Raw genomic sequence first — 27,968 nt, 5'->3', positions numbered from 1 at the left:
AGGCTCTTTCCATGTACCTTGGGAGCCCTGAGGGGGAGCCTGAAACTGCCTGGGGAGCAGGGAGAGGCCTGATAAGTACTGATAAGTTGGTAATATCTGGGGTGGGGTTTGAAAGAGGAACTTCCCTGGTGGCTCAGATGGTAAAACATCTGCTTACAATGAGGGAGGCCTGGGTTCGATCCCTGGGTTAGAAAGATCCCCTGGAGAAGGAAATGGCAACCCACTCCAGTACTCTTGCCTGGGAAAACCCCATGGATGGAGGAGTCTCGTAGGCTACAGTCCATGGGGTCGCAGAGAGTCGGACACGACTAAGTGACTTCACTTTCACTTTGAAAGAGGAGAGGAAATTTTGTAAACAGAAAACAGAACAGATTTACTTCAAACAAAAGGAGAAATGAGAGTCCCAGGGTGGTGGTCAGGCCCCAGGGTGTGAGCAACGAAGTGCCTCCCCTCTCTCTCCCGTGAGCCCTTGGTTTCCCTCTCCAGGCCTTGGTCACTAACCTCGGGATCCACAGCACTGGCTTGGCTGGTTTGGCCAGTCTCCTTTAAGGGCCCGCCTTGCTTCGGTCCACTACCCCACCTCCAGACCCCAGACCGTTAAGAGGCTGATATCATTCACTCTTGAGCCAACTCGTGGCTGCACAGCGAGATGGGAATTCTCCACTGCTGCCGAAGCAGCTGAGAAATCAGCCAACCGCTCCCAACCACAGTGGAGGCAATGGTTCCAGAAGTGCAGCATTTTCCACTCTTGGCTGCTAGGCCTGTAGAAGTTGATGTCAGATGAGAGGCTGGCCCTTGAGATTCGTTCATACCCAGGAATGCTGGGAGTTTTCATAAACCGTTTCACTCTCATGAAGAAGTCAGGCAAATAGGAAGTGACATTCTTTCTCATCTTCTCTTGACAAAAAAATCCGCCTTGGATCCTGTTCCTACCGTCTGAATCCACAAGCATTTCCTGCTGCAGCAGTGTAGCCTCCACAAGGAAAAAAACAGGCAAGTCTCCCAGGCTAAGGGGTTTGAAGGTTTCCTGAGCCTTACCTCCCAGCAAGGCAGAAGCAGGGAGTGGGAGAGAAGTGGGATAAGGGAGCCCTGCAGGCTCCAGCAGCAAGCAGTGGGGGTAGCAGGCGGGGAGAGGGAGGAGGAAACCTGGGACTGACCAGGCTTCAGTGCAGGGACAATCTGCAGGGCACAGACAAGGCCATACACGGAGGTCATAAAACAAAATTTATCTTTAATTTGTAAGTGTCAACAGCAGTACAAAAGATGGAGTGATGGCGACTAGATTAAGGGTAGAGAGGACAGTCTTGAGGTAAATGAGCATAAATAGGCAGTTCTTATAGACACTCCCCTGAGGGGCCTAGGCCCCACCATGGCATATACATTATCACCCAAAGATGGCATGTTTAACATATCAGGAAAGCACCTTGTGCAAAAAGGAAAAAAAAAAGTAGCTAAGGTGCCAACATACACCAGGATAGATAAAGACAGTGTGTCTTTCAATTTTGTCTTTTCCCTTAATTATGAGGCAGAGGAGGGGAAGACTTTGAAAAGTACCACTGAAAGGTTATTCAATGTTGAGTTTTATCTCACATCAATACTGCACAACGAAATCCAAGAAATGTGTGTATGCAACAAAGCTAAGAACAATGATTCATTCCTTGAAATCTGAAGAGATTCTGTTTTTTTTTTCTCATTTCTTTAATCCTTAGCAAACTTTTTTTCCATTATCAGGAGGAGAGTGTGAGAAAGATGTGATGACAACCCTTTTAAGGTCATTTAAAAACTTTACACTGGACTGTACAAGATTTTTTTTGATAAACTATTTACATTTTCAGACTTTCAAACATATTCAAAGCAGCAATAGACACTAGTTTTTATGGTTCTTGTTTTTTTTTTTTTTTCTAATTGCCCAAATAGTTACCAGCCATGGGCCAAGTAGGTACCTGCATTTTACATAGAATTTCTACAAAGAAAATCTGCAGTTAAAATTTGCTCAAGGGTGTATTCAATGCCCTCAGCGTCCCAAGGGCCACACCCGCAGTGTTGCTAGAGGAACCAGCACAGTACCTTGACAACAGAGTAGCAGTTGTCTCAACAGCCCTACACAAACTTTACACTTTGAAACAGCAGCCAGCATGTCAGTCCAGCATGTCAGTGAATTGTGCTGATTAAATTAACATAGAATACAATCTCACAATATACATCACAAACAAATTACAATGTCGGGAAATAAAAGAGTTACAATAAGATAAGTTATGTAGTAACAGCTTATAAGCTCGTCTAAGGTAATAAAAATTTTACATGGCAAATACAATAATGAATGAACATAAATGCTAAGCATTCTAATTTGCTACAAGCTGGAGAAGGGTACAATAAAGACTGCACGTTTTCCAAAAAGCAAAAACACATATGACAAAGGAAGACAAACGGAGAATGCACATGAGCAGGTCTGCAATGTGCAGCATACAAAACAGTTAAATATTTGCACATTCCCCATACTCCAAGAGCCCCAGCACTGAGGCCTCACTTTCTGCTTGTGGTTCTTCAGGAATAAGAAACTACTGAGCAAGATATGTCACTGAGTTGCCTTCAAGCTTTCGTGTTGCCATGGACGACACTCGGAAGAGAATCTGCGCTAAGCTTTACCTTTCTGCCCTGCCCCCTCCCGCCGCTAGCCCTGCCTCCAAGGCACCAGCATTCCCAATACTTGTTCATGAGCTTTTGGAAAGAAATCTGTCCCCAAAGGAAAAGATGGGGTGGGGACGAAAGGGAAAAGTGTTTGCATATCAGTATTTTCAGTGATATTAGCAGAGGATTACGCTCAATAGTACATGGCATCAGAAACGGAACATAATCGGCAGGAATAACAGACAGAAGTTGTTTATTAAGGAAGAAAATATGTCAGGGGACAGATGACTTAAGGAAATGATGCAAGTGCTTTTGTAAAAGGACAAATGAGGTCATACAATATTATTATACTTTTAGAAGTGAGCTTAAGTGCCAACTCAGTCCTTAGACAAACATATACAAAATCAGGCAAGGCTACAGCAACCATTTTTTGTCATATTCTCATTAAAAAGGAAGACCCAGTAATAATTTCAATACATTCCTCTAGCTGCATTCTTTGCAGTTGTTGGCACTTGGTACAGGACTTCTTGTATGGTTTAAAACTACAAAGCGATTCTTTTTCTTTTCCTTAACGAGAGTAGGTAGAGGTCACCTCTTTGCAGAATGAGTGAATTAAGAGGAGCAGCCTCAGCTGTGGTGTGACCAGGCTGCTTTCCTACTGGGGGTAGATGGGCTTCCTCGAAACAATCCCCGCTTTCACTAGCGCCTGTGCCCCCCTGCTCGGGAGGGTGTGCTCTGGAGAAGCAGCCTGGCTTCATAAGGAAAAGAAAGAAGCCTTTAATTTCAGCCCTAGAGTGATCACACCCTTTTCAAACACCCCAGGCTCCAGTGGGGCTAATGTTCAGGGGAGGCCAGAATTTGACAAGCTCAATAGCACTGTGAGCCCACACCTGAATTTAGAACTTGGCCTGAGAGATGGTGTTGGGACCCTGGCAAATCAAATCAGGCCTGAGGACAAGGTTGGGGAGTATCAAATACCAAGTGGAGCGAACTGATGTGCTCCTAAAAGGGTGAGCTGAATACAGGTGAAAACAACAAAGCTTTCGTACCTTCCTGGAAAAGATACCACCTCACATCTGCCAGCGAAACAGAGAAACTGCTCAACTGGCTGCTCCTGTCCACAGACTGACCTTTTCTTTCTCTCTCCCTTTCTCTCTTTCCCTTTCTCTTTCTTCTTTCTTTCTTCGTTCCTTTGCTCCTTTCTTTTCTTTCTTTCTTCCTTTCCTTCTTTCTTTGCTTCCTTCCTTCTTATTCCATACGGTCCTAGGACAGGATTGTCTGTCAGTGTCCCTATTCCAAGTGACAAGGAAAATCCTGACCCTGCAAGTTCTTTAACAAAATGGAGGTGTTTACCTTTGATTTGAAGATATTATGAAATAGGGAGCAATGAAAAAAAAAAGTTGATTAACGTTCTTTAATCTAATTGGCATGATGAGGCTTTCATTAATGGCCAGTCTCAGAGGCAGATTTTTGCCTTTATAATGGCATTCATGCTTCATGCTATTAAATGGTCACGGGAGCTACCTTATAAGATTCATGTGGATTCACAGAGCAAATTGACTCCCTCCCAGCTGTGCTGGAAATTCACCGTGTTCAATTCATCAGCTTTCTATGAGAAAAAAAGTGAAAGGCTGAGTCGGTGGACAGTGGGTTCTAAACTGTACGAGAACCCGAATGAAGGATTTTCCTGCTCCAGCTGCAAGTGGGGCTCTGCTCTCTCACTGTGGCTGATAATTCACTACCCCATGAGGTACAGTGACTTGTCAACTTCTAGTCTGGACCAACATACATGGATAGAGAACAAAAAGGAAATACATAACTTATATTTCACTAAATATTCATGAACCAAAAATAAATTCTATTTCTATGTTATATTTACACAATTAGAAAAATCTAAAATGAGATGGTAAAATCATAAAAACTTTGTTTAAGCCCCACTGAAAATAAAATGAAGTGATCCCTATGATTGTCATTCTTAATTTCCATGGATATTTAGAGCCAAACTTGGCTAATAAATAGAATAAACTGCTTATGTGCAGAATTTAGATTCAAATACAGCATCACTGTTTGACCCAATGAAAGAGACGTTTACAATCAGATCATTCCTGAATAGCCTTTCATTTTTAAGAACATGGCTAGGAGTAACTGAACCCCAGTACTGAGGCAGAGCTGGAGCTAAAACAAAGTGTTCATACACACATGTATTTTGCATAAATAAATGAAATAACAAGACATAAAAATGACTCAAATCCGGCAACTGTGAGGCAAGCCCACACGAGTCGAAACAGATGACTTTTGTTCATGTAGTTTTCGTACAACAGCTTCACATTAGTCAGAAGTGATAAAAAATACCATTTATATCCAGTGCTTATAACACTTACGAAACAACATCTGTGAGTGTGTGTGTTTTTTGTTGGTTTTTTGTGTTGTTTTCTTTTTTTTTGTTTCTTTTTTTTTTTTTTTTAAACTACAAGCAAAATCAAGTTTCAGTCCTAAAGAACAGTCCTTTGTTCTCCACCAGCCCAGAATATTATTTTGGCATGGTCATAAAAACAAACAAAATTAACCTACTATTCTAAATGTTTGCCTTTGTGCAAAATTAATTACATATGATACAATGCTAGCCATACAGCACTCTACCTATGCAACAAAATCAAAAAGGAGTGGGAGAGGGCAAAAGCAAGAATCAGAGAGAAAGAGGAAAAAAATGCGAGAATGAACTGAGGAGGAGAGGTATATAATCAAGAGAAACCAGTAAGACAATAATAAATACTTATTTTTTTTTTAGAAAAATGACCTCCTCCTCACTTGAAATAAATGTACAAAAACAAAGTTCCAATCCCCAATCAATATTAAGAACCAAACATTCCTATCAGTACCTAAATCAGCTTATAGAGAGCACTCCTAGCTAATGACATAGACAGTAATGTCTTGGCTAGACCTATTTATCGCTCTTAGGTATGGCCGTGAGCACTCTTAAATAAATACGAAGGTACACTATTTTCTTCCAAGTGACAAAATGGCTCAAGAATTCTGATGGGGCCGTTCCTATGTCCTGGTGATCAGATTCTGGTTGTCCCATGAGGTGAACTGTCCCATTTGGTGACATTCTCCCATTGAACTACTCGGGGTGAGGCCCCCCCCATAGGCAATCAGTCCTGGATTCAGGAAGGTCAAGATGGCATGGGCGAGCTCCCTGTCATTAGGAGATGAGGAAGGAAGCCTCACTGCCCTCCCAACACATCAGCACATCTCCAGAAAAATCCTCGTGTGACACGGGTAGTTAATCTTGTTCACACATAGGCGTGACCCCCACATGGCCACAGAGGGAGGGAGTGAGCCAGAGGAACTCATCTGCTGCCCCAGGAGTGATCTGTTCCCCAGAGTTAACAGTAGGAACATCCCATTTAGGGAATGTATTTCCCCTCCTTCTCCCTCCCTATGGTTTTCTTTCATTCTCTGGATGTATCATGACAATTTGCCTCTGTCTTTGCTCTGAGGCTGTCATGCAGCTTCTTGCATCCTGGGGATTTTGCAAAGAACTCCCTAGATGTGCCAGATGGGACAGGCAGCTCAGTGAAGAGGTGCCAGCCCATGACAGCATCCCTGTGGACTCCTACATGGCCCGCAGCTTTGGGCTTTAGGATTGGCCGCAGGACTCTCCTGCCTGGCAGTCACCACTGTTGACCCTTGTTCTGAATGGCATTCAGGGGAAATGCCACCGATGCAGATCCTACCACTTGTTGCTTAACTGAATTAGGGGGAAATTCTGGCAAAAGATTCAAAGTCACGGTGAACCTCAGGGACATTCCTGTTGAAGTGTAAGTCTCTACACCTGTATCCAAATACACAGCTCTACAGCCATATATATACCGATGTTCAAAAACAACTATAGTATCTTGTTTCAGAAATGCTTCCAGATGTTCTGGGGACATAAAATCACTATGTACATCTTTTGTATCTAGCAGGAGAAGGAGGTGAAAAGGGTTGAAAAGTTCTTTGGGGAAGGAGGGTGAAAAAAAAGAATTATTAAATTAATGCCACCAACGATTTTTTTTTAAATAAATATTAAGTGGACCCTTGACATTCTGGAATGAATAAATTATTTAAGAGAAAAATGTGTTAAGACTGAATGTCAGGGTTAAAGGCAAAGGGATAATGGATGTAGTGAGAGGTGGTCTCAGGCAGAGAAGACCACCGTGTCGGTATCTGGTGTGGTGATCGCTCTAGTGCGTGCACGTCATACCACGTCACACTGATGGCACATCAAGAGGCAAACACGATTGGGTACATGCACTGTGGCAACCTTGTTCATTCCTTGCAATATCTTGTCTCCAGATTCCTGAGTACTTTACCATTTTCTGGAAAAAAAAAATATGTGTGGTTTGCTATTTTATTTTAAGATGCCAAAGATTGTCTAAGACTTTGCAGTGTCTCCTTTAAGACTTTCAAAATATTAAGATTCAAAAGTTATGAAAAAGTTTGGCACATTCAAAGTTTAACTACACATGGAAAAATGGAATTCCGAGGCCTTTTGAATATGCTCTGCATGCAGCTGCACACGCCATGGACTTGTTCTGTTTCACAATATGAAATTCTCAGTTGTTTTCTAAAATAATTCAGAATAAAAACACATTCACAACCTGTAGGCCGGCACAGCATACCTGAGTGAGAATGTTTAACCCCATCTAAAACAGTAACTTAAACCTTTATCAACATCCAAAAGAAAAAAGTAAGACAAAAATATAAGACTTGTAAGACAGCTATGGGTTGAGATAAGTTTTCAAGTCCTGGTGTCTCATATTTAATATGTCTTCACCTAAATTAAAAAAAAAAACAACAACAATAACAATAACGACAAAAAAACTCAAGTTCATGAAAAATCAGGGAAAACTTAATCTGTCTCACGCTTTACGAAACAATTAAGACCATTCTGCTGATGTAATTGTGGAGCCACAAATGCATGCGGGCTCTTTAAGAACTTTTTTTGTTGGGGGAGGGGAGGTGAAATGTCAGAGTATTTTAATTCAGCAAACAAACACTCCTCAGTTGGCACTGACAGCTTCCGGGGCTTCATTTTCACTGCTATAGTCTGATTTGGGGTCATCTTCATAGTCGTCATACATTTCCATTTCATCCTCTCCATTAATCACTTCGTTTCCAGCTAGGCTTCCGCCATCTGTCTTCATACCATAAGAGCTCTGGATGACCGGGAGGCTGGGCTCTGGGCTGGCCGAGGTGCTAGAGCAGTCAGATGTCATCTGAGGTGATGGTGTGGTAGTTGCCATAGTAATAGCACCAGGATACACAACACCTGTTCCTGTGGTGATTGGAATCTGAGGCTGCTGCCTGTATAGATTCAAAAAATAAAATAAAACAGAGGGAAATATCTATACACATGTTCTTCTGGGTGGCACTGGAATTCATCCCTCACACATTCTCAGAGGGGACTCTGTTTGAAATTCTAAGCAAATGATGAAATGGGACAAAGGTGTTTCCTGGAGAAGTTCTGCAAACCTCCCTGATGATGTAGTTGAGGTTAAGCAATACAATGGAGCAACTTATTGATGGTTTTGCAATATGAAAGCAAAGCTTTGATAACCCTTGGCATTTGGATCAATTACTGTAGTTAACTCCACAAAGTTACTTGTGAGATCATTTTTTTAGGATCTCCCAGAACATTACAAAAAAAAAAAAAGAAAAGAAATAGGCTGGTAACGTGAGACATACTATAATGACACTATTAAGCAGGTTTATGTCTTGGTTTGAGAGTTGTACAAAGGAAAAATCAAGATAAGGAAAGATCCTATACATCCCAGAGTCAGATTCAGTAAAGCGTGTATTTGGTATCCATGTAAATGTCTACTTATTTCTGTGGTTAAACCTGTAGGGAAGCTTGTTGCTTCCGACTATGGGGTCACACAGAGTCGGACATGACTGAAGTGACTTAGCAGCATCTTGGATGTCATTACTCCTGTGGCCCTGGGCTGGAGCCAGGGTTGAAGGAGTCAGGAGTGAAGAACATTGAGAGCTTTGCTACTTAACAGAATAACACACATTGCCTCATCCTAGATCCTAGTGGGTGCCAAGGCTTGGTCACACCAGATCAGTCCTTCATCATGTCACTCTAGTTCAAATAAACTTACCAGAGCCTTTACAAAGGTCAGTCTTTCCCTCTGGAGGGAGACATGGCTATCTGTCTCTCATTTCCCTTGAGGCATTGCAACTTGAAATATTGAAAGACCTACTACCTAGCTCAAAGAATAGGATTGAAATAATATTCATTCATAGATGCAATATTCACCAAGTGTTTCTCAATCTTTAAGGACATTAATATAAATTCACTTCAAACTGTCTTTGTAACTCTTTTCTGAGCCTCGGTTTCCATCCATTTACAAAAGCTGGGATCAGTGAAGTCCTGGAAGGTCCTTCCACCTTTTGATACTTGACTTCAGGTCAGTCAATCACTTGAATGATTCTTATTGAACCCCCCCTACATTGAAACTTTCTATCCACCTCAATCTAAGAGGAAAATACTCTGAATTTGTGAAGAATTAACTAAGTTACCAGCTATTTTTTGAAGGTTCCGAAGGAGTATAATTTCTCAAGGGTTGTATGCTTTCCAGCCTGGTAGAAGAAGAAATAACAAAAATGGCCTAAAATCACATTGTGAGGTATCTGATAGTGCTATCTTTAACAACCTCTATCAAACACTATGAGGCATAATATCGATGCCTTAACCTTTAACTAACATAAAATATTTTCATATAGATTCTCTCATCCAGTTAACACTGTAACTCCATGAGGTATTACTACGCCCAGTTTTCAGATGAAGAAAATGAGACCTTGCTTAAGATCCTATATTTAGTAACCAGCACTGCTGAGATTTGAAGCTAGATCACCTGACTTGAATTCCATCATTCTTTCCTCTAAAGATATTCAGTATACAGATACATTATGCTTACTATATTCCATAAAAATTCCTGAGCTTGCAGAGCCTGTAGGCATCCAGCTGATGCTAAGCACCTGATATTGATCCATTTTCTATGTTGCTCGCAGTGATATTTTGACTGTACCAGAGAAGAGGCCAGAGAAATCTAAATCCATGTGCAGCACCATCTGATAAAACACTGGCTTCCTTTTCATAGAACCAAATTCTAACAACAGTATACTTCTTGCTTCCTAAGTTTGGGGCAAACTGACACAAATTAAACTTTATGCTAACCTACCCAAGGCAATAAATGCCTCATAATTTTTTTTTTTTTTACTGAGTTTAGATAATTGCAATAAAAATATTTTTGCCTTAATCACATAATGAGTGTAGAGTGAAAACTTTTACTGCGATATTAACCCATTTTACAGATTTCCCAATTTGGTAAGCTAATCTATATTTGTTTGCTCTTAGTGTTCCATTACCAAACTATAGAACTAATTTGTTTCATATGCAAACTATCAAATGGTACATTTTCTTTTCATGAAGGACGTTTTCTTTTTGCAAAGAATAGGTGGTCATTTTTTTGCAGTATTTTAAAATAAAAAATATCCATATAGCTATTAAATAAATTTGAATTGACCTCTTGTTATGTGATATGGATAATGCTTAAGGTTTTTACATTATCTTCTTTAATCCTCACAATAAGTCTGAGAGAGAAATATCACTTCCCCTATTTTACAAATGAAGTAACCAATTAAGTTCCAAAGAGTTTTTCTTGTTGTCCAAAGTGACACAGGTACCATATCCAGGAGCTGAATTATTTCTTATTTCACAAATTCTCTACTAGATATCAAGATTAGGGTGAGAAAGGTAAGCTCAGACTATCAGGAAAATACTTAATCTGAATCAGAATCCAACTCTTCTACACTGAGTTGCACATATTTAACAGTATTTGGACATCAACTTGGTAATAGAACACTGAGAACAAACAAACAAAACATCTGAACAACTTACTTTCTGAAGTGAGACAGGAGATATTCAAAAGCCTACTGCTAGATGGTAGAGGGATAGTAGATGGCGTCACCCACTGCCTACAACCCCCATCGACTTCCTGTCTGGTCAATTCCCCTTCATTCCTTGAAGATGGAAATGCATATAAAACTTCTTATCTGATTTGTATGTTAAAAATACCGTCTCAACCTTAAAGGTGCAATACTGAACTGCTGATCATTCTCCCATATACCTGCTCCTCTCATAGCCTTTCAGATCTTGGTTAATGAGCACTTCATCTTCTGACTGCAGGGGCAAATCTTATATCCCTATGTCCAATCCATCAGCAACTCCTATTGGTTTGCTCTCAGGAATATATTCAGAATCCCTCCACTTTTGCCACTGTCAACTTGAATTTGTTTAATTGTAAGAGTCTGCCTCCTTAGTTCAGGGCACATTCCCTTTTGACAATATGTCAACCCAGTAGATAGAGTCATCTTTTTAAAACCTAAGTCATATCACAATATTCTTTTGTTTATAACTCTTCAATGTCTATCCATCTTACCCAGAATCAAATTCAAAGTCTTCACAATGGCCAACAAGTCCTTTCAGAATTTGGCTCCCTACTACCTCTGACCCCCAGGACTCATCCCACCTACTCATTATGCTCCTATTGCTCTGACCCCGTTATTTTTGAATGAGCCAGGTTCAGTCTGACTTCAAGATCTTTGCAGTTGCTGTTTGCTCTGCCTCGCTCTCCCAGATATCTGCATGGCCGGCTCCCTTACCTCCTCAGATCTGTGCCTAAGTTTATCTTCTCAGTGAGGTATCTATAACCACTCATTTTAAAATTGCACTCCATCCTCTAAAACTCCCTACCCCTTTCCCTCATTTACTTTGTTCTAAGGCACTTACTACTATTTGATATTTATTTATTCATTCTTTCACTCATTAAATGTCCAATGTCCCCCACTAGAATGCAAGCTTCATGAAGATAGGATGTTTCACTGATATAGTCTGAGGATGTTTCACTGTTTAGGCAGAGCCTGAAACATAGGAACCATTCAACAAAAATCTATTGAATACATGAAATGAATGAACAAAGGGAAAACAAATGAAAGGCTGGGTAGCCCATTCTAGAGAAGAAAAGATGTAATGCTCTTGGATATATGGGAGAGAGGGTAGTGGAGAAGGAATGTGAATATAACTATCTGTAAATGCTTGAATGATTTTCTTCACACAAAAGGAAGAGATTTGTTCTAGAATGGACCAAAGAAGAGGATCAGAACCAATTTACAGAGTAGCAGAGTATGCCCTAGTTAAGAAGAAAGAACTTTCCAGCATTAGAAGATGTTCCATAAGGAAACTAGCTCCCTTGGAAAGTGGTGAGCTCTCTAGCCCTAGAAGAGTTCAAGCTGAACTTAGAAAGGACTCCCACAATGACTACAGAGGCCCCTTCTGGGTTACCATTGATTCTGAAGATACAAAATCATAAGCTGACTGTTATGCTGGCTTTTATACCTCATTGTCATTATCAGCATAAAAAGAGACTAAAAAATTTAAGTGAGTATAGCTTTCAAGAGTTTTCAAAATACTGTTTTACTGACATATCTTACTTTAACGCCAGAAAAAATTCCTAGGATAGCCTCTTTATTTATTATTGAACATTTTCATATTTCTTCTATAGATTCATGTTTTCCTTCACGCCAAAATAGGAATATCTACCTGTACTTTTGGAGAAGGAAATGGCAACCCACTCCAGTATTCTTGCCTGGAGAATCCCATGAACTGAGGAACCTGGTGGGCTACAGTCCATGGGATCTCAAAGAGTCGGACACGACTGAGCAAACACTCACTCACTCACCACCTGTACTTTCCACCAGGCTGACCCGACCCAAACCTCAAATCCCCTTCTTCAGGAATGGACTATAGTTGGCCCTGCCGGGAGAAATATCAATAACCTCAGATATGCAGATGACACCACCCTTATGGAAGAAAGTGAAGAGAACTCAAAAGCCTCTTGATGAAAGTGAAAGAGGAGAGTGAAAAAGTTGGCTTGAAGCTCAACATTCAGAAAACTAAGATCATGGCATCTGGTCCCATCACTTCATGGGAAATAGATGGGGAAACAGTGGAAACAGTGTCAGACTTTATTTTTTTGGGCTCCAAAATCACTGCGGATGCTGATTGCAGCCATGAAATTAAAAGACGCTTACTCCTTGGAAGGAAAGTTATGAAGAACCTAGATAACATTAAAAAGCAGAGGCATTACTTTGCCAACCAAGGTCTGGCTACTCAAGGCTATGGTTTTTCCAGTGGTCATGTATGGATGTGAGAGTTGGACTGTAAAGAAAGCTGAGCGCCGAAGAATGGATGCTTTTGAACTGTGGTCTTGGAGAAGAGAGTCCCTTGGACTGCAAGGAGATCCAACCAGTCTATTCTAAAGGAGATCAGTCCTGGGTGTTCATTGGAAGGATTGATGCTAAAGCTGAAACTCCAATACTTTGGCCACCTCATGTGAACAGTTGACTCATTGGAAAAGACTCTGATGCTGGGAGGGATTGGGGGCAGGAGGACTACAGAGAATGAGATGGCTGGATGGCATCACCGATTCGATGGACATGAGTTTGAGTGAACTCTGGGAGTTGGTGATAGACAGGGAGGCCTGGTGTACTGTGATTCATGGGGTCACAAAGAGTCGGTCACAACTGAGCGACTGAACTGAACTGAACTGAATGCATAGTAATCTCCCTTCCTCTGAGCTTTACCTGCTCATCTATATAACTGAAATTAGTACTTCATTCTACATTATATGGAGCACCATGCAATGTATTCTGTGTGTGCATGTGTACATGTGTAGGTATAATAAACTATTATTTGCTAACCTATCCATGTAAGTCTCTGGCTTCTCTGACTATAGCATTTTCTGAGAGCGCATTGTGGACAGAATTAATGTACTATAGTACAGTGTTAGGCACACAGCTAGTTTCAGATAGGCCCAGTCCCCTACCAATTGACTGACTAATCAGTTAACAAAATGGAAAATCCAGCCAGCATGCTCAAGCTTTGTCTATCGGAAATTACTTTCCTGAAAAGCATTTTTCCTTCCTTTACAGATCAATTGCAAAGTCAAAATTCAAACACTGCAGATTTCACAAACAGGAATAGTTGGCAAGTATTGGGCTTTACAAGTAATGAATGTGCACATCAAAACAAAAGTTGTAGATGTTTGTAAAAGTATACATATGTAGCTGATAAGAGTAGAGATGGCTAAGAACCCTCCCTCCTAGCCTAAGTAGAAGTTGAATTGACCCTGATAAAGTCCAGCATTGTGGTTTCCAAATCACAAGAACATTCCTGGAGTATATAATCTAGCTTTGCCAAATGCAATGGAACTATTTATGCTGTCAAAGCCGCTGTTTGCTGATCCTTCAGACTTTTACAGTATCTATAAATGAAGGCAATGAAGTCTGTTCCTTAGTAGATAAACCTATAAGTTGCACATCTTTTTATATTATCTATTAGAGATTCTAATCCAGCTTTCTCTATAGAAGGACAAGACTAAAAATAGTATGTCTAGTCTATTCTACTCAATTAAATTTATAAGTATCTTATAGGCTTGATTCAACCTCTTTAAGATCAAAATGGCAAATGTTCAAATCACTTATGCCACAATCCAATAGAACATAATTCTTTACAATATGAAATATATACCTGACACATAGCATCATTTCTCTAGAATAAGAATATTTGCTCTAATTTGGGACTTAATACATGCTAGACATTGTCCAAGCACTTTAGATATATTAAGTTATTCAGTCTTCTGAAGAGTCTGTTGTAGGTATTATTGTCATCCCCATTGTATATATGAGGAAACTGAGGTATACAGAGTTTAAATAAGTTTCCCAAGAGCAAGTGGAGAGTTCAGAAGAATGAAAGACACTATGGGTTTCCCAGGTGGCTCAGTGATAAAGAATCCACCTGCCAAGCAAGCACAGGTCCAGTTCCTGGGTTAGGAAGATACTTTGGAGAAAGAAATGTCAACCTACTCCAGTATTCTTGCCTGGGAAATCCCATGGACAGAGAAGCCTGGTGGGCTGCAGTCCACAGGATCACAAGTCAGGCATGACTTAATGACTAAACAACAACAAATGCACTAGTTCCTAGAGCCAGGAAGAAGCAGATCTAGCGTTTCAGCCGGAACAGTCTGGCTCCAGAATTGATGTTCTTAACCACTTACACTATACAGTCTCTAAACAATTTGTAGGCTCTAATTGAAAGTTTATGTGCAATGGTGAAAAGGAAAGATGTTTTACATAAGCCTGGTCTAAATCTTAGCTCTGCAATTGACTAGCATTGTGACCTTGGACAAATTATTTAACATCTCTGAATATTGTGTTTTTCAACATCGTAGTGAGGATAATACTGCCTGTCTTGTAAGTTTTTGTGTTTGCAATAGCTGGTATAATTAACTCAGCATAATTATTCAATAATTTACTATTATTGTTACTCAAAAAGTAGCTCCAATTTTAATATTTCATAATATTTAATAGAATATTGCATAATTCTCTATTAGCTCACAGGTAAATTACTGAATAAAACTTCAAGAAATTGGAAATAAATTTCATTTGGCCATAGTTCTTTGGGAAAAGACAAGGTTGTAGCTCCATGAACCCTAATTATCATCTTAACATTAATAGTACTCCTATTGGGATTATTACAAAACTCTGATACTTAACCTGTCATTTGAAAGGGTTAAATCCAAAGTTAGAGACAACATTACTCCATTTCATATATTGATAAATTCATTTCATAATAGCTAAGTAAAAAAAAATCTAACTCACTGAACTTCCAGTTGTATCATCAGTAAAATGCATGGCAATGTTGAGCCATATATGTAACTTTATTGCCTTGAAAGTTATGCACATCTTTTCAAAATCAGCTATAAAAATTGATCTCCTCCCCATTCTTTCTAGATGTCAATAGAAATCTTTGAATTTCTTGTTTGTCTTTCCCTCTTGTAATATAACCCCACATCTAATGAAGATCAATTTCCAAAGATGAACCCTAGGGAGTTAATAATCTATCAAATACAACTACTTGAAAGAGAATACTAATCCTTAAGTAGAAATAATATCTGGCTTTATGGAGCAATTATTATTAAAATCGGGCAGAGGAAAATACTCAGCATTGAAGATTAAAGAATAAAGTATTCTGGCCATTGCTTGCACATCCATAGCCCTATTCCTCAGTTTAAAATGAGCCTTCCACAAAGGGCCTCCTACACTATCAGGATCCTTAGTCTCTAAATTACAAAGTTCTTTTATGCCACTGTATACCACAGTAAAAGACCTTATTTTCTCTAGGTTCTAGGAGCTCTTCCCCAAATAGCACGGTCATACACATGACTGTGCAGAATAGGACTGTGAGGCCTACTTTGAAGCAGTGTAGTCAGGACAGTTTCCCAGTCATTTGGCATGACAGAGGCCGAGACTGATTTAATCCTTTACTTCACCTCACCTTTCAGTAGCCATGAGTGCGTGCTAAATTGCTTGTCATGTCCGCCTGTGTGACCCTATGGACTTCAGCCTCCCGGGCTCCTCTGTCCATGCGATCTCCCAGGCAAGGATACTGGAGTGGGGAACCATTTTCCACTCCAGGGGATCTTCCCAACTAAGGATCAAACCCTCATCTCTTACATCTACCTGCACTGGCAGGTAGGTTCTTTCACAAGCACCACCTGGAAGCCCTCAGTAGCCATCAGACCTCTTAAAGCCTCGATTTCTTTATTTTAGAGGATTATGTAGTTTGTATACCTAAAATACCTCATATACAGTAGGCATTCAATAAGTGGTAGATGCTATTGAGTTGTTTTAGAGTTTCATTTTACATATATTGTTATGTGCTGAGGCATTTTGATCCAGAGCTATTGTCAATGTTGCCTTTCGTAAAGGGGACTAAATAGAATTACTGCAACTCATATATTCAAATAAGTATCAGGAAACTAAAATGGTGCTTTTGCTAATCTTCCAGACTGTGGCAAAAGGGACCCACTATGCACCACAGGGGACATGACAGGAGAGAAAGATTGGAATGAGAAAATGTCTCAGATTTAAACTTTCGATTCTCTGTTCAGAAGAGATTATATACCTTTTCAGGGATACACTAACAGGATTAAGAGAAGACATTATACAGTCTTAAATTTACATTTTGTTACCTACAACTATACTTCCTAAAGTGTACTGTGACTTGGTATATTTCATAAATACTCTAATTAGCATGTGAATTGCCCAATTATACTGTATTGTACTTTTGGAGTTAAAAGCATTGCTTTTTTTAAAATGTAAACATTTATAACACAGAAGGATTTGATATCCTATTTTGGCACATCTTCATCTGTTACTATACAGGGATCCTCAAATAGCAAAGGGATTTAAGCCTCACTTTACCTCAAAAATGTTCTACCATACATAGACTGTGCCATTCCTCACATAGGACTCTGAGGCATATTCTGAAGGCATAGACATTGATTGTCTAAAGTGATATAAAAGATAGTTTTGCTGTGATAGCAAATCCACGTTTAATAAGGATAATAACAATAGGAATTCACCATTATTGATATTATACTAAGATTATACAAAGCATTTTAAAAAGCATTGCTTTATTGAGATAGGTACTATTATTTATTTCACTTCACATACGAGAAAACAGAAGCTTAGAAAAGTTAAATAACTTGCCCGAGCAGATGGCACAGTCAGCGTCTGAAGCAAATACTGAAGCCCATGTTCCTCCCTAGGACACTCTAGTGTAGTGTATAGTGACCCAGACTGCTGTCATTGGCCTTTTGTGTGTGTGTATTCTATTTACCTTTCCAAATTAGTTTTCTGTTTTTAAACACACGCTTCTGAAACCAACCTTTTGTTCCATGAGGTTATTTTTTTTTTAACATCCTTAAAAATAAAAGGCTGTTTACTCCTCCTTTAAGGTATCTCTTTTCTTCACCTCAAGTGAAGCTTATTTTCCTGACATAGCACAGCTCCTCAGTTCCCCTTCCAGTCAGCAATGAACTCAAGCTCCTCTTTACTTCTTCCACTTCTCTCTCTCAAGCCCTTCCTAAGTGTCTCTCCAGTCCGATTCCAGCTGCCTCAGGCCGGGGCCTCCAGAACAGTCCTCTGGTTTGCCACCCCCCTGGGCTTCTAGGTCTGAGTGTGCTGGAACATATAGGCATCTGCATCCCCACTTAATTCTGACGACTGTGGTTACAAGAGGCCTCTTTTGAATGCAGACAGCCAGTCAGCCAAGTCGAAATTTATACCAGAAATCTATTACCTAATTTTTAAACAAAATGACATGAAATCAGACTTGAAGATATCAAAAACATGTCTAGTTTCTGATTTAAGCAAGAAAAATCCACACTGTTACTGCTTCTACCACAGAATAATTTACTGCAACAGGAGTTCTGGATCTTATGCCAAAAATGAGGTCCTCTAACCAATGTCAAGGCCAATTATCTTGTGGTAGATCCCACAACAAAAGCAGACTATTGTGATTAGACTCAGAAGCACCACCCAGAGAAGCTGGAAAGCTTCTGGGGATTTCTTAAGGTTAGGTTCTCTCTCTCTCTCTCTGTGTCTACTTAAATAAACTACCAGAAACTTTGTGTGTGGGCACTGAATATCTTAGATGAGTTTGAAGGACAGTGAAAGGGGTGATCAGTTGAGAGCAATCTGTTGCATTTATTTTGATTTGAGCAGGAGCATGCTGCAAGGCTGTGTAGTTCTGATAGGCCCCGTCTGTCACAACCTCCTCCTTTCTCTAATCTTCCCAAACACAATGACGGTAGCCATGCTGTGGTTTCTTACTGGGAAAGGAAAGCCCAGGTGGCTGAATACAGGGAACACTTACCCCACAGTAAAGAACTGCCTCATCTCCTGTCTCCGAGACCTCATCAGTTGCTTGTATTCCCCAATCCGGAGCTTCTTGCCATCAACAATGCAGGTGCGTTTCGGTCGAGGTTTGTATTTATAGTTCGGGTACTTCTCTAAGTGGATCTTGCTTAGCCGGGCCTGCTCCTCATAATAAGGTTGCTTTTCTTGGTTGGACATGGATTTCCAACGAGACCCTAGACACAAACATAGCCTTTAAGTACCCAAGTGGTCAAGGCAACCTACTCTTGGTAAATACTGGGTATACTTTTCCACCACTTCACCCACCTGGGCTCTGAGTATCTCCTATTACCACATGTCATCCAGCCTCACAACTAGTATTTTAGATGATAGAGCAAAGAATAATTTGGATGTGACACATTTATTACATTATTTTTCTCAATAATTTAAAGCCTGATGCCACAATAAGTATATTGTTTTAAAACATGTCTTTGCTGCTTAAAGATCATCTCCTACACCAAGGTCATTTCCCCACCCATCTGCATAGGGTTAAAAACCTGAATTTCCTAAGTATACTTTGGAGTATGACAAAATACTCAGGAACAACTCTCTAGGTTCCAGTAATTCAAACAACTCTAACACTCCAAGCACCTTTGGCGAAGCTATCCTTTGATAGGATGTTAGCAAATGTTGATATTCTACATATATAAAAACCTAAGGTGCACACTGTCTCCCCTGGCCTGAGGTAATTAAAAGCCTAAACTCTACTTAAGAAGTTATAACTTTAGAACCGGAAGGTACAGTTGGAATTATATATACCATTTTCAAGTACTCTAAACAATTCATTCAAAGCCATACCAATAAAAGTAAGAAATTTTTAATACGGTTTATACAGGAAGAAGGAAAAGTATTCACTTCTCTAATATTGTTTATAAAGAATTATCTAAACACTTGACGAAGAAGGGATGTGTTTTTTTACGTGTATCAAATTGCATTTTTGTGTGTCGCTAGTGAATAAAGCGGTAACAGCTGTGCTGACTGGATGCTAGCTGTTCTTCGGTGGAGATTTTTCATATATAAACAAATGGAAAAGTTGTACAAATATTCTCTGTAGCCAGCAATATCCTGGTCTATTTTAATAGCACATCCATCCCTGTTTTCCCGATTGTTGTGCAAAAGTTGTGTAGAAAGTCTACACAGACAAGGTTCTCTGTGTTCGGCTGGCTCCCAGCAGCTTAAAGCCCCAGTTAATGGAGGATTTTTGGTGCTCTTAAAAATGCTTGTGCTTAAAAGTTTACACTTTAATGAATACACTTACTATACTTTTAATTTTTTTTCACAGAATGCACATCAATAATATAGATTCCCCACGGCTGCCAACATGGAAACAGAGAGGTTCTGTGCCCATTGGGGAGCTTACTCATACTGCTAATAAAACGGCCAAAAAAGAGAAAAATTCAAAGTTAGATATCAAAATTTAGGGACAGAAAAATAATAATTTTCTTTGGAATATCTACTAATTAGAAAAAATTTAATATTTCCATCATGGTTTGAAAGGTCTTTAAATTCATAAAATGATGCCCCGATATATATCTCTGAAAGTCTAAAAATAAAACTCCACTTAATCGTAATGATTTTTAGTATCTACCTTGATATTAAAACATCAGAAAGAAAAAGGAAAAACTATTTTAACATTTTGACATTATTTGATCTTATGTATGTTCTAAATTTTCATAGGGGTCACTGCCTCAAATGTCTCAGAATGACGTTAAATTATTTATACAGTGACAAAACATGTGTATTTGTGTATGTCCATATCACTGATGTTTACTCAGGTTAAATATTTATTACTTTTGAACAAAACATTTAAAAAAAGAAAACCACAGTTTAAGTCTCTAATGTTTTTCAGCTTCTTAAACAGCTCCCTTTGAGATTTTGTCACATCATGACAGCTTAAATAGAACAGTGCCTTCTGTGTTTTTTCTTTTTAAAGAGGAAACATGTTGACTGCAATGCTGCATGTTGAATAAAATACGTCCAATATGTTGAGCGCAATAATTCCACACTGTATAATCTGCACGAGGCAAGCTTTACACTAATAGAAAAAGGATTGAGTTTAATCCAGAGAAACAGGAGAATCACTCTGGCAAGTTACCACAGAATGGGCCTCTGCCCTGTGGTCTGTGTGTTCAACTCACTGCTATGAAACTTGAACTAGTCATATCTTATTAAAGTAAATGTAGTTTTATTTTACAAGTTTTAAAGTTATCATTAGAGGCACTGTTCTACACTCCATAAATTTCACACTATTTGGGGGCTCACCCTTAGTCCTTGGTGAGTTCTTTCAGAAGGACATATGAACCCAAGAACACTAAAGCAGAAAACTCTATGAGTGTTTCCAGGGTATCATAGCAACTGAAAGATTTTAAAAGACTAAATTAAGGAAAGGAGATAAAGCTTGTTTTTATGATTCTTAATTAGCAGTGACCTCTCAGAGTTGTCCTATGAACACATACAATGAATAGTTTTGTCTCTAAAATAAGTGTTTAGGCAGTCCTGCCCCGGCACCTGGGGGATGTACTAACTCCTAAACCTAAATGCCACGGTGCGGGGTGAAGACTGAAGAGATAATGACAGTCTCCTGGGGCAGCTTGCTGAATGACACCTAATATCTGCACACCACAGTCTCCCTTAAGTGGCATATTAGGACGCTTCTTTCCACTCATTGGACATATAATCATCATCAGTGGCTGCACTCACCTAAGATTTTGCTAATGTTGGAGTTATGCATGTCAGGAAAGGCCTGAAGGATTTTCCTCCTCTCATCCTTTGCCCAAACCATGAATGCATTCATTGGTCGCTTGATGTGTGGCTCGCTGCTGGCCCGGCCTCGGGCATCCCTGTAGACTCGTGCTTCAGCCACAGTGGCACCTCCTGTTGGCCAACAATAATACTGCTGTAGTTTAGCTGCAGAGCCATTCATTGCTTTACTTCCTGTAATGTCAGGGCAGGAAGAACGAGACGGGTGCAAAGCATTATTATCTGGATAATGTAACACAACTTGCCACCTGGTTCAGTTGCTTTCCCTAGCAACTTTTTAATGAGCTTCTTTTTAAATGAACTCTTCTCTTTAAATGAACACTTGGAAGCAGGATACAGTTGCAGATGACAATTCTACAGGCTCTTCTGAGGTAGGTGTCAAAGATACACTGGGTAGAATTACTTTTGCATGTTTTTAAACACCTGCTGCTGCTGCTGCTAAGTCGCTTCAGTCGTGTCCGACTCTGTGTGACCCCATAGATGGCAGCCCACCAGGCTCCCCCATCCCTGGAATTCTCCAGGCAAGAACACTAGAGTGGGCTGCCATTTCCTTCTCCAATGCATGAAAGTGAAAAGTGAAAGTGAAGTCGCTCAGTCATGTCCGACTCTTGGCGACCCCATGGACTGCAGCCTACCAGGCTCCTCCGTCCATGGGATTTTCCAGGCAAGAGTACTGGAGTGGGGTGCCATTGCCTTCTCTGTTTAAACACCTAGTACATTTTTACTACAATCAATTCCAGTTGACAATAAAGCATTATTTCATCTTCCCAGGTGGCGCTAGTGATAAAGATCCTGCCTGCCAATGCAGGAGACATAAGACAAGGATTCAATCCCTCGATTGGGAAGATTCCCTGGAGGACAGCATAGCAACCCACTCCAGTATTCTTGCCTGGAAAATCCCATGGACAGAAGAGCCTGGTGGGCTACAGTCCATAGGGTCTCAGAGTCGGACACAACTGAAGTGACTTAGCATGCATACAACCTTTCCTGCAGTGATTTCCCCCTTCAAAAGTAGGCTCTTACCTATGATTTTAGCCTCATGTGTTAACATCGCAGCCATTTCAAACTATCTCTTACCCCAAAAGAATTCTCTTTCACAACACTGTACTTTGGCCAGTGCTCCCCTCACTGGCTGGAAGCTCCTTCTCTTACTTCTTCAAGCTAAATCCCACTCATCCTTTAAGGCCTATTTAAATGTGGTGTGTTTCCTGAATTAATTAAACGATTCTATTTAAACTATTAACTGAGCAATTACTATGAGTTTGGCTTTATGCCAAGTGCTAGGTATACAACAGTGAATAAAACAGCACTTGATTTTAAAGCAGCTCACTGTTTGGGGAGGAGACAGACCCCAAACAGACAGTCATAATGGAATATATGGTAAGTGCTCTAATATTGAAGTAAACAGGACATCAAGAGGGCACCAGCAAAGGGGCCAGTCAACTAATGCCTCCTATTAAAGGTGACATCTAATCTGAATCTTTGAAGACAAATAAGAATTTGCACGTGAATAGGGTAGTCTTTACTGCCCAGTAAAGACAGACGGGTAGGGTAATTCGGGCCAAAGGAAGAGCATCTGCAATGATGCCTCCCAAGCTGCATTCATTCCTCTTTTTTTTTAATGTTTTTTTTTTTTTTTCTGTGCCAAAGAAATTTCTTTTCTTTCTTTCCTTTTTTTTTTTTTGTGATATCTCTAATTATTTCCATTCTATCCCCAGGTTTATGAGACCCCTAAAGTTAGTGTTTATGTTGTACTCATTTTTGTATCCCCAGCATTTTCCATACAATAGATACTCAATAACTACTTATTGGGCTTCCCTGGAGGCTCAGACAATAAAGAATCACACTCATTTCACAGCAAAGTAATGCTCAAAATTCTCCAAACCAGGCTTCACCAGTATCAGAACCTCCAGATATACAAGCTGGATTTAGAAAAGGCAGAGGAACCAGAGATCAAATTGCCGACATCTGTTGGATCATAGAAAAAGCAACAGAATTCCAGAAAAACATCTACTTGTGTTTTACTGAGTATGCCAAGGCCTTTGATTGTGTGATCACAACAAACTGTGGAAAATTCTTAAAGAGATGGGAATACCAGATCACCTCACCTGCCTCCAGCACAATCTGTATGCAGGTCAAGAAGCAACAGTTAGAATTGGACATGGAACAGACTGGTTCCAAATTGGGAAAGGAATTCATCAAGGCTATATATTGTCACCATGCTTACTAAATTTATATGCAGAGTACATCATGTGAAATGTCAGACTGGATGAAGCACAAGCTGGAATCAAGATTGCTAGGAGAAATATAAACAACCTCAGATATGCAGATGAGACCACCCTTATGGCAGAAAGCAAAGAGGAGCTAAAGAACCTCTTAATGAAGGTGGAAGAGGATAGTGAAAAAATTGGCTTAAAACTCAGCATTCAAAAAACAAAGATCATGGCATCTGGTCCCAACATTCCATGGCAAATAGATGAAGAAACAATGGAAACAGTGACAGACTTTTTATTTTCCTGGGCTCCAAAATCACTGCAGATAGTGACTGCAGCCATGAAATTAAAAGATACTTGTTCCTTGGAAGAAAAGCTATGAAAAACCTAGACAGAGTATTAAAAAGCAGAGACATTACTTTGCCGAAAAAGGTCCATCTAGTCAAAGTTACTGTTTTTCCAGTAGTCATGCATAAATGTGAGAGTTGGACCATAAAGAAGGCTGAACACTGAAGAATTGATGCTTTTGAGCTGTGGTGTTGGAGAAGACTCTTGAGAGTCCCTTGGACTGCAGGGGGATCAAACTAGTCAACCCTACAGTAAATCAGTCCTGAACATTCATTGGAAAGACTGATGCTGAAAATAAAACTCCAATACTTTGGCCACCTGATGTGAAGAGCTGACTCATTAGAAAAGACACTGATGCTGGGAAAAATTGAAGGCAGGAGAAGGGGATGACAGAGGATGAGATGGTTGGATGGCATCACCCACTCAAAGGACACGAGTTTGAGCAAGTCCCAGAGATGGTGAAGGACAAGAAAGCCTGGCATGCTGCAGTTCATGGGGTCACAAAGAGTTGGAAATGACTGTGCGACTGAATAACCACAGCTACTACTTATTTGGCTTCCTTGGAGGCTCAGACGATAAAGAATCCGCCTGCAATGCGGGAGACCTGGGTCCAGTCCTTGCATCAGGAAGATTCCCTGGAGAAGTGAATGACTACCCACTCCAGTTTTCTTGCCTGAATTCCAAGGACAAATTGTTCAGTTTTCAACTCATATACAAAAGTAGTAGACTAAAAGGTAGTCATTTCAAGGGTCCTGATATATTTTTCTGCTGCATGAGGATAATTCTTTAACATCCCTATGAAAGTGAAAGTTGCTCAGTTGTGTCCAACTCTTTGCGATCCCATGCACTCTATAGTCCATGGAATTCTCCAGGCCAGAATACTGCAGTAGGCAGCCTTTCTCTTCTCCAGGGGATCTTCCCAACCTAGGGATTGAACCCAGGTCTCCCGCACTGCAGGCAGACTCTTTACCAGCTGAGCCACACATCCCTATGAAACTGTTTCTAAATTCTTGATATTTCATGGTTTCCAAAGACATCACCATAGTGAGTGCTAAGTCGCTTCAGTTATGTCTGACTGTTTACAACCCTATGGACTGTAGGCCACTAGGCTCCTCTGTCCAAAGGATTCTCAAGGCAAGAATATGGGAGTAGGTTGCCATGCCCTTCTCTAGTGGATCTTCCAGGCCCAGGGATCAAACCTATGTATCCTGTGTCTCCTGTATTGGCAGGTTGGTTCTTCACCACTAGAGCCACCTGGGAAGCCTGCTGCTAAGTCACTTCAGATGTGTCCAACTCTGTGCGACCCCATAGACGGCAGCCGAACAGGCTCCACCATCCCTGGGATTCTCCAGGCAAGAATACTGGAGTGGGTTGCCTAGTGATCATAATATCACACTAGATTAAAAGTCCTTTGAGGATATAGTGGGAACTGGCTCTCCTTCATGGCTGTATCTCTAGTTTCCAATAATGCACATTGCATATGAAGTTTCAAAGTTAGTGAAATATATTCAATTAATGAATGAGTGAATTAATGAATCTACATAACTCTTGCTTGTTTTCATACCCCCTGCCAGCATGACACACTGATGTACATGCTTTACATGTGGCAACCTCTAAGTATCTCCCTATAGACTGAGAACTCCTATAGTTAAATGTAAAGTTGGACTGAGGGGCTTAGCCAGGTATTCTACTGCATAAACAGGAAAGCCTACTCCTAAAAGTTTAGAAGCAAAATATACATTAAAATCTACATCTCTACATTTTAGAAAAAGCAAATCCTTTCAGCTCAGTGGAGTGATTACACAGGTAAAGTATGATCTAATTCATCTTTGCCCTTCTACTGTATTTCCAGCTACCTGATTAAGTAGAAATTTGTTTGTGTCACAGCTAGTAATAAATTAGAACATTAAAGTAGACTATTATTTGGCAAATATGGTCATCATTCATTGCAAACAAAAGACAGGATAAAAGGGCTGAACTGGCTAATATTATCAATTCTTTTCTAAACATGAAGAAGGGGAGAGGGGCCCCTTTCTGAAGACCATGCAAAATAACACATTTTATATACATCTTTGAGGCCTATGAGACAGAATGATCCCTTACATGAAAAGTCTCAAATCCCAAGATGCATAACTAATATGCTACCTTTTTGCCACCATACCCACAGTACATTAATTTCATTTAAAATGCACTGACCATACAGGATAAATTGATTTCACTTTATATGGGTTTGACAGCCATGTTTATTGTGCAGTGAAATGTAGTGTAGCTTCCAGCTGACAATATCCATCAACGCAGGGCAATATGCTGACTGCTGGGCCAGATGAAGGCATACATTACTCTGGAAGTGAAACACTCATTCAGATACGACAGTGTCTTCTCCTGAGGATCACCATGGTAATTTATGATGCCCTCAGTGCCATTACTTTACAACTGACATGAATTCAGCAATTTATGTACTTGCATGCACACACAGGAGACAGGCTTGTGGGGAATGTCAGATACAAAAACATTTCAATATTATTCTAAGTTAACTACTACACTACAGGTGATTAACATTCGAGGTCTGCTTTTACTGCCATAGCTTTTCTTCACCTCTAGCAACACCAAATAGCCAGCTTCCATTTCTTTACTTACTTACAAGATGTATTTCATTGTAAATGGGAAGTTTTAATCTCCTACAGACTGATCATGGTAGATTTTTAGACTCTGGCTTCAGTAGATCTTCTGTATGTGTATGCCAAGTCACTTCAGTCATGTCTGACTCTTTGCGACCCTATTGGCTGTAGCCCACCAGGCTCCTCTGTCCACAGGGTTCTCTAGGAAAGAATACTGGAGTGGGTCGCCATGCCCTCCTCTGGAGGATCTTCCCGACCCAGGGATCTAACTGCACCTTTTTTGTCTCCTGCATTGGCAGGTGGGTTCTTTACCTCTAGTGCCCCCTCTACCACATATCAATTGATTCTCCCAAATAGGTTCATACCTACGCTCAGTCTCTCTCCCTCTCGTTCCATATCGCAGTCTTAGTATATCCTTCCCACTCACTTTTACCTCACTAAATTCTACCTTCTCCAAGGAAAAGAGTTCACGCCTCACCCCACCAACTGTCCTACAGTGACCTTGTCTGTCCTCCCATAATACATATTTACACGACACTGACAGACACCGAATTACACAGAAGATCTCTAGTCTCACAAGAAATGCTCCCAGATAATGAGAAATTTAAACACAGCACATAGTATAGAAATGTGAATTAAGAAAGGGAAAATAGGAAACGTCAGGGTGTATATACATCTCTTTTTTCTTGTCTCCTTTTCTCTCTCTCAAGTGCTTGGAGTCAACTGAAAAATGAATGGGATATTTCAAGTTAAAACTAGAAGTGGTGTATTAATAAACCAAGGTTTGGGAAGAGAGGAGACTTATCTAGAGAGACCAAGGTTTGAAACTACTTTTAAATTGGATCTGATATATGATATACGATCAGAGTCAGAATTTTAAGAAAATATAAAAGGGTCATAACTTCTCTAAGCTGCTTCATGAAACAAACTGGTAAGGGAATTATTGTTGTAGTAATAAAAACACATATGACTGCATACATGCATATAAACTCAGAAATTTAAAAATAGAGACTGTATATTAAGAAAGCTTTTTTAAACAGATAAGGAACATTCTATATAATACTATATAGTATTATTTTTAAAAGGTGTGCTGTTAGTCTGAAAATTTGAAGCCTAAAATTGACTCTCTGCTATAATTAACTTTAGAATCTACATATCAAATGTGACTTCATACTGCTCATTTATTTTAAAAAATAACATCAAGTTAAAAAAGGGGTGGGGGAGGCATTTCATTCTAAAATAGCCAATGCTCTGTGTCAGAATCCAGAGTTATCCTAGGGAATAGCTCATAATTCTAAGAGGCAGAGATTTTACTTTTAATAGCAGAGGGATCATTTGTGAGTTCAATATTCATAATACATCTTCTCATGAAAAGCAGTTGGAAGATGTCTAGACCTACAGCTATGTACTTGGAGACTACTGCTTTCCAGCTGACCTAAGAGTCTTTAATTACAAGCAACACCATTCCTAAATAATAGGAGGCCAACAGTATCACACTAGGCAACAAGGAAAAGCATTGGTTCCATTTACT

At 39.9% G+C, this 27,968-nt stretch overlaps 1 protein-coding gene across 32 annotated transcripts in view; it reads right to left on the bottom strand.

Annotated features, from left to right (window-relative positions):
* Nucleotides 1-1,207: 1,207 nt before the first annotated feature.
* Nucleotides 1,208-27,968, bottom strand: part of SOX6 (SRY-box transcription factor 6) — a 734,686-nt gene continuing 707,925 nt past the window's right edge. For 21 of the 32 annotated variants that reach the window (XM_088843068.1, XM_055423307.2, XM_055423317.2 and 18 more), the window contains 3 exons: nucleotides 21,199-21,432; nucleotides 18,458-18,674; nucleotides 1,208-7,977 (listed from right to left, as the gene is read on the bottom strand). In XM_088843068.1, coding sequence (XP_088699194.1) covers nucleotides 7,674-7,977; nucleotides 18,458-18,674; nucleotides 21,199-21,432 — 755 coding nt within the window. In that variant the 3' untranslated portion in view covers nucleotides 1,208-7,673. The remainder of the gene's footprint in view (nucleotides 7,978-18,457; nucleotides 18,675-21,198; nucleotides 21,433-27,968) is intronic. The other 11 variants (XM_055423302.2, XM_088843070.1, XM_055423321.2 and 8 more) reach the window with 3 other exon arrangements.

Source organism: Moschus berezovskii, chromosome 14 (assembly GCF_049115385.1).
Source record: "Moschus berezovskii isolate FMDL1 chromosome 14, NW_MosBer_1.0, whole genome shotgun sequence".
NCBI lineage: Eukaryota > Metazoa > Chordata > Mammalia > Artiodactyla > Moschidae > Moschus > Moschus berezovskii.
This window is presented reverse-complemented; position numbering and strand designations above follow the sequence as displayed.